At 37.1% G+C, this 9,753-nt stretch overlaps 1 protein-coding gene across 2 annotated transcripts; it reads right to left on the bottom strand.

The window, feature by feature from the left end:
* Positions 1 to 321: 321 nt before the first annotated feature.
* LOC307154162 (uncharacterized protein) lies at positions 322 to 8,186 on the bottom strand. Of its 2 annotated transcripts, XM_079898930.1 has the most exons (6): positions 8,112 to 8,186; positions 6,496 to 6,772; positions 3,336 to 3,464; positions 2,682 to 2,861; positions 2,011 to 2,155; positions 325 to 882 (listed from the first exon to the last, which is right to left on the bottom strand). In XM_079898930.1, the coding sequence occupies exons 3-6, from the start codon at positions 3,404 to 3,406 to the stop codon at positions 766 to 768; spliced, it is 513 nt and encodes a 170-aa protein (XP_079755056.1). In that variant the 5' UTR covers positions 3,407 to 3,464; positions 6,496 to 6,772; positions 8,112 to 8,186; the 3' UTR covers positions 325 to 765. The 2 variants fall into 2 exon arrangements, 1 of the variants encoding a protein (XP_079755056.1); XR_013820290.1 differs by lacking the exons at positions 6,496 to 6,772; positions 8,112 to 8,186 and adding an exon at positions 1,581 to 1,788 and having other exon boundaries at positions 322 to 882; positions 3,336 to 4,598.
* Between the last annotated feature and the right edge of the window lie 1,567 nt (positions 8,187 to 9,753).

Here is a 9,753-nt window from a genome sequence, read left to right as displayed (position 1 = left end):
CCAATAGCAGCGTTGCTGATCAATGTTTCTACTATCGATATCCTATCCCTTTTTAAACAAGCGCATGAACGCGCAATTATCTCAATCCAGCTATAGGCCTACTAAATAATCATATCCGGCAGGTGTGTTCGAAGAACCTAATTAGCCAGATCATGATTAGCACGATGATATGATCTAGGATGTGTCATTTGATCTAGGATGTTTTAAGCAACGTACGAAGAATGTGCCCGTGCCCCAGTAGAGCTTCACGACTAGCAACGCCCCTGGGTGGGGGCTTACTATGATATTAGACTGCATAGCCTATAAAAGATGATGAATTTCAAACCTGAACCAAGCATATTTTTATTTAAAGTTCAACAGTCTGTCTTTAGTCTGCCACACAAAACAACAACTTTAACCTAACTTACCACATAACAAACTTTTTAAATTGTCATGTGTTAAAATGTGTTAGCACTGAAAATATTGCTAAGGCAAAAACAAAAACAATTATAAACAATAGGTTTTTGGAAGCCACTGAGGGATGATGTCCTGGGAACACAGGCTAAAGCAAGTCACTGATGTCTCTAAAGTAATGTCAACGCTGACAATGTCTTCTGGTCAAATCAATCAGGCCTTGGAGTCCAGACTTAAAATCTTCTGGTTGATTGTTGACAGCATTGTCCAACATTACAGTCACATCTGGCCATTGCAGAGCAAATTCCCTCTCTGCAGTTTCCTGGTCCTGTGCTCTCTGAAAGGGGTTGGTGCCAAAGTGTGATACTCTTGTCAATGATCCCACCTCTTGCTCATACCAGTCTGCAGCCACTGATGCCTCTGGCAAAAGGTCTGTGGATACGCGTTTTGGGCATCCCTCTCTGGCCAAGTAACTGGGGATTCCCTTTCCTAAAAGAAGTAAAGATAAAAAGGATACATTGCTCAAGCTATACAAATGAATTTCTCAAAATATTTTTTTTTTTTTTTTTAAATAAAATGAATCCCACTTTGTCTAACCACTGTGCATTTTGAGAAGCTGACCCACAATCTTGCTTCATGCGTATAAAGTTAAAACAAGTACAATCAAGCCCAAAAGACCAATTCATACGCATTTTTAAAAAACTGTCGAGGATAAAATACACAAAAAAGCCGTGAGCTTATTTCCATTGTGGTCCTCTGAGGGGGAACAATCTACGATAGCTTAAGGATGACTGTTGTTATTATTATTAGGCAAATTATTCTGTTATTTACTACAACGTAACATTTAGGATTTGCATAGTAAAATGTGAATTTGCTTTACCAAAACCACTATGAAAATGTGTTTTAATAAATGTTGCATAAAATTACCTAGGACTTATGTTATATTACAAAGCTCAATGATGGTCTCAGAACTCACTTATGATCTGCATCATGCTTCCCCTAGTGTTTTATTAAACAAGTTTAAAAATATGTTCATCAGAACACCACTTAAAATAGTATACAAAATGCGTGACATTGTCATTAATAATAGGCATCACACATTTTATAACGCATTTTCAAAATTTAGTTCACAATGAGATGACATGCAATCAGACTCAAATTTTATTGAGACAAACCCCAACACAAACCTGGAATCCTGTGGGCATTCCACGCTTGTACAACACGGTCAATTCCAAGCCGAGCCAACTGGCATGTCAAGTATGACACACAAAATTTGGACATTCTGTCCTCCATATCCAACACCTCCTGATCCACTAGTTGGACCAATGCCACTTTTAAAGGGTACTAGTTCACCCTATTGTTGATTTCAGGCCAAATTCTTTCAATAGTGTGATTCTGTCAAACCAAAATATAAAATACTTATTTAGATTCTTTACACAGAGAATACTGTCCAACAAGAGCTGATTTCAACACTACACAATTGTCACTAACCTTTAGCGTTACATTACGAATATATACAGGCATAAGGAATAAATTAAAAGGGAGACTGACATTAAAATCATTGAAACTTACAAATTACAATCAGGGTGTGTGCATAGTTTGCTCAACTGTACTCACCTTTGTTGATGGTGTTTGCATATAAGGTGGCCTCTCCGTGTTGTGGCGGTGGCTGGCCAATTTCTCTTGCATGTAAAGAGTAAGGTAGAACTCCTTCCCATGGTCCACTCTTACCTGGTCCCACATCCCATACATCACGGCACCTCTGCAAGAAAAGATAATATTCCCAATTCTTTGACAGTAGTATGGAGTCTGTTAGTGTCACCTTTAGCTGAAAATTATATAGTATGTCTTATGTTGTCAGGTAGTGGGGAGGTAATCTGAGTGTTGACTGGCTGCTTAAAAGGCTGTATAGCTGCAACAATTATATGATTAGATGAACCCCAAACTACTTTGATAATCGATTAAACATTTCAGTCCTTCACTAATTTCTGCATCTTAATGCATCTCTCTGCATCTGTTTTTATTATAAATTAGAGTAAACTTTTAAAACTACTTTAAAAATAATGCTAACCTCATAATCCAATTAATTATTTTTATAGATAAAATTGCATTCTTTACATTCACAGATAAGGCCTGAAAATTGGCCAATTTGATTTTAAGGTTTTAAAGGATCTGCATAAACAGTGTTTAAGCAAATCATGAATTGGGATGATTTCCAGAAGCTGGTTCTTATTTTGACAAAGTTATTTTGCTGTTTTTGGGTACATTGAAAAGGTGGTTTAAATTACCTGTAAATGTCACTGTATATGGTGAGGTTGTTCTTCACAGGCATTGTTGATTTTCCAACAATTTTGCTGGAGAAGCCATCGATCGCCAGCACATGAGTCACACCAAACATAACCATTTTTTCATTCTGGTCTATGTGTACTTTGTGACCCACATAGCCTGCATTATATGGAACAGGATCCCTTAAAAACAGACAAAAAACAGACAGAAAATCAGTACATCATTAGAAAACCATACTGAAATCAAAGAAAAAAAAGCACACTGGTGTAAAGCTTTAGACATAACCGCCTACTATACTGTAGCAAATACATTTAAACCCTCCTGTAACCTACTCTTACAACATAACACCTGAGCAACCACTGTTACTTGATTATCGTACTGATTGAAAACAATACTGCAAGACATTCTACTACCACAATACACTACACTTACTGCTACTATTCATAGTACCAAGGACTACTACTGCTACAGCTGAAGTGAGTACTTGTAATGTTAGTACAATTATCATTACTGATAGAACTATTCAAATACCCTAACCAATTAAACTGTCACATTTACCTCAATGCCAAGAAATCCCAACCTTAAAAATCCAATAATCAATACACTTAATAAGCCTTTAGTAAATCCGGCCTTTATTGACATTAGATCAAACCTACCTGACATCGTGCCCTGTGATAAGGCATGTGAATGTTGCGCAAGACATCTCCCACACGACCTTCGGATGCATGGACTCCTGCGGCTGCAAGATAGCCTGTCATCATTTTTCTGCCATAGGTAGGACCAGTCTTAAGGTAAAGAAAAGAGAAAAGATGGTTGATTCAATCAAAAAAAATCTATTTAGGAGAGACATGTAATACACACACATACACTGGGGTCATCAAGTGTGAAACCACTAGTCAATGAGTCTACTTTTATTTTATTTTGTTGAAGCATATTCCCCGTTCACAACATGCATGTTTGCCTACTCAAAGACGTCATACAAACAACATTTTTAAACATACAAGTCAAGTAGCTTACCTTCATAGTATTTTTTTGTAATTTCAAGTAAGGCTACATGTAAAAAAGTATGATATATTTATAATGTAGTATACACAAATCATAGTTTATACTGTAACCTTCACACACAAGACTGGGAGGGGAGGGTTAAAGGAATAGTTCACTTTAAAATGAAAATCCTGTCACCCTCATGTTGTTTCAAACCTGTATGAATTTCTTTCTTCTGCTGAACAGAAAGGAAGATATTTAGAAGAATGTCAGTAACCAGACAATTTCTGGTACCAGTGACTTCCATAGTATATTTTTTCCCTACTATGGAAGTCAATGAGACCAGAAACTGAAACAGAAACTGGTTACTGACATTCTTCTAAATATCTTCCTTTCTGTTCAGCAGAAGAAAGAAATTCATACAGGTTTGAAACAACATGAGGGTGACAGGATTTTCATTTTAAAGTGAACTATTCCTTTAACTCTGGAGGTCAAAGTAAATCATTCACTAGGCAGAAATACGTTTCTTTATTTGTCATAAAGCAGGGGGAAAGGGAGAAAGCTGTAACTCTTTGCAAATAATAGGCTGTAGCAGACAATATAATCATGACATGGGCACGCATTTAGACAATACATAGCCTATTATGTCGAAATAACGAGATATTATGTTGAAATAACATTATTAATTATTATAACAAATCTTTAAGAATATTTGATTAATGCTGAATGTTGTGCTTGTTAAATTTAATACAAATAAAACTTTAATTGTGCTAATTAAAATAGTTGAATATGAAATATTGAATGGCTAAGTTTTTCTAATTTATTAATAGTATAGGCTATATATATATATATTAACATTGTGCAGCTCTGTCCCTACCCTAACCCAACCCTAACCCAAATGTCAGATGGTTACTAATGTCCTCATCAGTACAGTCACTAAGCAACATTTTGCCAATTAGTTCAAAGTAGGGCAACAGACTGGAGTCCATATTTCCAGGAATAGGTTACAAGCAAAGTGCAGGCTGCTGCTTTGGCGCTTTTTATACAGCCACTCGTTGGCGCAAAATCAGTAGGCCTATTATAATTCGGTCAAGGTCGCGCCATTTATGCTACGGAGAAGCTCTGTCGCGCTAGAGTATGGGGTCTCTGCGGAACAAAGGTGGGCGTTTTTAAATTTCTGGGGGGGTGGGGGGGGGGGGGGGGGGGCAAATGTCATGTTTCATGACATTTGAAATTTCTACAGTGAAAAACAAAACTTGGAGATATTGCAGGTACAACAACAATTTATTGTAATTTATTAACAACATAAATGTATTTAAACAAGTCGTGCGTGCGTGCAAACGGAACTCCTCCAAGTCTGCAAGAGTCTTACTTCATGTTGATCTACTGTTTTATTATAGGCATATTTGATAATGTATACAAACAGTATTGGTCATGATTTTGGCAGGCAATTATTAAATAATAAAACAGTAGATCAACATGAAAATCACCACAGTGGTAGGCTAGTCTGTGAGATTTAGAACAAGAATCTGGTGGATTTTGCTAAAAACAATTTGATTTTATTATGGGTTTTTTTAAGTCTGCCGACACCAAGCGCATAACTTGAGCCTACGCAACTTCGTGTCCCAGCATGCATGTACAATGCAGCTCGCTCTGGCACATGCATTTGTTACGGCTGTAAAGCACTGGGCCTCACCATAAAAACCGGCTCCGGCTGTATGATCTGGACCACTTCTGGAAATGACTCGGCTTAGGTTAAATCAAGGATGGTTTTAATGAGCAATAATAACATAAATTTTATTTTTAAATTGACGTTAATTCCTGACCGTATCTGATAATGTAGGACGTCGACTATATTGTCAAAACAAAATATATGCGGTAAATAATAATTAAATAGTGTTGTTTTGCACAGAGCATTCTTTAATATTTATACCATAGCAAAAAATATTTAGTTGTCATGAGAATCAATCTTTACATTTATGTATTTTAAACATGCATTCGCGCTTAAGCTGACATAGACGAGCAATGTATTTTTAAGCGTAGATGGTGCGACCATGGGCGCGACCGCACTTCTCCGAAGCACAGATTGCGCATAGAGATTGCGTGACAGCGGTAGGCTATTATACTGAGGCAGCTTTGAAAAGCTGTCTATGGAAAAGCTACAGAAAAGTTTGGGCCCATGGTGCGTCTATCATTGGATACCGCCTGATGAATTTTGTTTTTCTAGCACCTCATATTCATTCATATAATAGTCTTCTTTGAAATGTGTACCTTGAAATGTTTTGTTTACATTCCAGATTGATTATAAAGGCTATAGTTGTCAGCAATTACTAGGCATAGCCTATTGGCAATGATAAGCAGAATAGCCTAACAACTGCCATCATTATTTGATACAAGACCACACTATGAGAACACCTAAAGTTTTGATAATATTTATGGAATATAATTTATGGAATTCTACTTTTACAGTTTTTAAGTTCATGTCAGCGTAGTGATGCACAGTTCACTTCTCCATCATCTATTGTGATATCTGTCATTGCACTGTCCAAATGATATATTGAGCTGCAGTTAGAGGGACTGAAAGCAAACAAAAGTTGAATGCTTACGCTGATTAAGACACACAGGCTAGGTGTACAGACACATTCTCATTTCTTAATTTTATGCCATTCTAAAACATTTTTATGTTAACATTGAAATATAAAGACAGTGCTGCAAGTCTGATCATAAGTAAGGACATTCAAAGTATGGACAGATGAGGTCACCACCAAGGAGAGACTTGAGGATTATACATCATCAGTGTGACACGTTACATCAGCAAATGGTGGTGATCACCTGACTGGAAACATCACAAACTGCCATGGGATGTGCACGGCCCAGGACCGGAGGGCTCTGCAGCGGGAGATTAAAACTGCTCAGAAGATCACTGGTACCTATCCCCGGAGCATCAGTGATGTCGGTGAGGTGAGGTGCCTACGCAGAGCCAAAAGGATACTAAAGGACCCAGCCACAGCCTGTTCATCCTGCTGCCTTCTGGGAAGAGATATAGAAGTTTCTGCTGCCGCACCACCAGACTCATGTGAGGAAACCCACCAACATCCAAGAGTTGAAGCTGTTTTGTACAGAGGAATGGGCAAAGATTCGTCCAAGTCAATAAGCAGGACTGTTCAAAAGTTACTGGAAACGTTTTGTTGCCGTTATTGCTGATGTAATCAGCGTTGACAGCCTGTTTTTAGTAATGTAATTATGTTTTTGGGTTTTCTTTTGAGGACCTTGTAAAATGTTCTTACCTTAGGGCTTAACAAATGTTCTGCAGCCATTGATTGTACATGTAATGCATTTGAAAGCATGTATGTGCTATAAAGTTTTAAGACTTGTATGGATTCTCTTCACTTGCATGACACAATCGGAGTTTTGTATGTTATACAAACTGGAATGTGTATAGAGAAGAAAGATTCACACAGTATATAACACACTGGTAAATCATTCTTTTGGCCAGATGGCCTAGATTAGGATTAGGACATGTCTGATGTGAGTTTGTTGTCTGAGCTGCTAAGAAGCTGATAGCAGTGTTAGAATCAGGTTAAAACAGAAGCAGGTTTAACTCTGGGCTGGGTGAATGATGATGATGATAACTAGGCAAATAAAATCAAAAACAAAATAAAATGAACAACAATAAATACATCTGTATCAGTAATCTTGATTTAAAACAGTTACCAAAGCAAAGACACCATACAGTCAGTCATTTAACTACTGCCACCTGCTGGTAGAAAGGGGGAACAGTTATCCACTACGGTGGAAACCACATTAAATATAAATTTAATAATATAATATAGCGCTAACAGTAACAACTCTGCACACACAATAAGTTCTTAGGTTAACCTATATTACCAACTGTATTGAGCCAAACAATGCGCTTATTAAACGTGACTGGTGATGTCTGGATAGGCACGATATTAAATAGCTGTAATAAACTACTGTTGCTAATATATTTATTCCGGTCCAGGTTTATATAAGGCTTATTAATTGATTTTTCTTATTCTAACGTTACTCTGGTATAACGTTGGCGCTGCATATAATGACCGTTCTAAAAGCTTGGCTTTTATTTTGATAGGCCATATTTACCATTACTTCCGGGTCACGTGGCCAACGTGTCTATATTTCAATGTAGATCTTCAAACGGAAAAACGGAAAAAGGAATTTCAAATAACCAAAATCGGACCGTTATTTGATTTTGGTTTTGTCATTTTTCGGTTTTTGGATTCAGAACCAAAAACGGGAGAACGGCTCTTTTTTTTACCGTTTCTTTGTTTTTGGTTTGAAACGACAAACGAAAAACAGCTGGGGCTCGTTCTTCGTACGTTGCTTATTACATCCGAGATCAAATGACACATCCAAGATGATATCATCGTGCTAATCATGATCCGGCTAATTGGGTTCTTCGAACTCACCTGTTGTTTATGATTAGTATCGCTGGATTGAGTTATCTGAGATAACTGCGCGTTCATGCGCTGGCTTAAAAGGGGATATGTATCGATCGTAGAAACATTGATCAGCAACTCTGCTATTGGCTGTTCAGCGTGGCCAAAGAGCGCGCACAGTTTTTCTCCTCAACAGAGCAAGATAGTCGAAGTTTATTCGGAATTTTAATGTTTAATCAAAACGCCAGGGAACACCTCAAAGTCTGCAAAAGCCAGGAGAGAGGGCTGGCAAAAAGTAGCAGACAATTTAAATCTGTTAGAAGTGGCCATGTTAGATGTTTTTATCACTTATTAGCCTTTTTTGTATTTTAATAATTGCATAATTAGGCTACTTTGTTCATTGTAATGTCAGTCACCATACTAGAACATGGGAACAAATAAAAGTGAAGTACAAAAATATTCTACACAGCCTAATGGTAATTTTTAGTTATATTATAGTCTCTTCTCTTCTATAAAAGGCACTGTTAAATAAATGGTTGTCTGTTTATAAAAGCAACCAAGAAAAAGGCTGAAAAAAAGAAAAGATCTTAGTAGCCTACACTGTAAAATAATTGTACAAATATTGCTGCATTAAATGAAGGTCGCATTAAAAGTAATGATGAATTGCTTTGACTTGTGAAAGTGAAAACTGATAAACTTATATTAATGTAAAAATATTTTGCCATGAGTTATTGATCACATTTTCCCGAGTGTAGTTCATTGTAATGACATTGTGTTTTCCTCTTTTGTGCACTTTTACATAATACACCAACACTTGTATCTGTTCCCAAGAAAGTGGTGGCTGAAATATGTGCAGTAAGTAGACATTCTCTAACTTTCCAAAGGAAAGAAAGTATAAGACTTTGTAATGTCCATTTGTTTCCATTGCACTGGACAGTGAATAAACCCTCTCAGATAACTGTCATATGGAGGAACTAGCCTACCTGCAAGTGCATAAATAACTTTACTTAATTTATACTTGTATGCTTTATGGCTGCAATATAAGTTGCAGGATTCCACATCTACAGAAAGGCCTACAGAAGAGTCTGCACAGACAGAGGAGACATAGGCCTACAGGTGGACAGTGTATAGCCAACTTTTCCTTTTTATTTGTTGCATGAGGCATGTGTCTAATATCTTGTTGCAGGCACTTGACCACTGGCTTTTCTTTACAAAGAACAATTGAAATAAAACTCAAGGAACTAAGCATATTTGTCTTTTATTAAACATTTAATGATTTTTTTTTTTTTTTTTTTTTTGGCAATGTTGTGTAATATGGCACATGTAGCAATGTCACAGGCCCTGTCAGGTGTGCAACCCTCAGACTTTTCAGACACTGAAATCTTCCCTTTAGTTAGCTGAAGTTCATTTCATTGTGTGCCCTTGTCCTGGCTAGAGCTGCATTGTAACTGGTTTGGGTCAGGGAATGGGGTCATAAAACACCTGTCTGCAGGAACATGTCATAATCACCTATGAAAAATGCAGTTCTGTTAGGATCAATAAGTGTATGTAATACAGTGAGCTTGATATTTAATTGTGGAACTTTCCTTACCACTTTCAAATAATGTGCAGGAATGTGAATCTCTGAAAATTCTTAAGTCATGCACAGATCCTGACCTTTTTGCTTTCACAT

Source organism: Squalius cephalus, assembly GCF_949319135.1.
Source record: "Squalius cephalus genome assembly, contig: scaffold_42, whole genome shotgun sequence".
Classification (NCBI taxonomy): domain Eukaryota; kingdom Metazoa; phylum Chordata; class Actinopteri; order Cypriniformes; family Leuciscidae; genus Squalius; species Squalius cephalus.
Note: the sequence above shows the minus strand (reverse complement) of the source record. Positions and strands in the feature narration are given on the sequence as shown.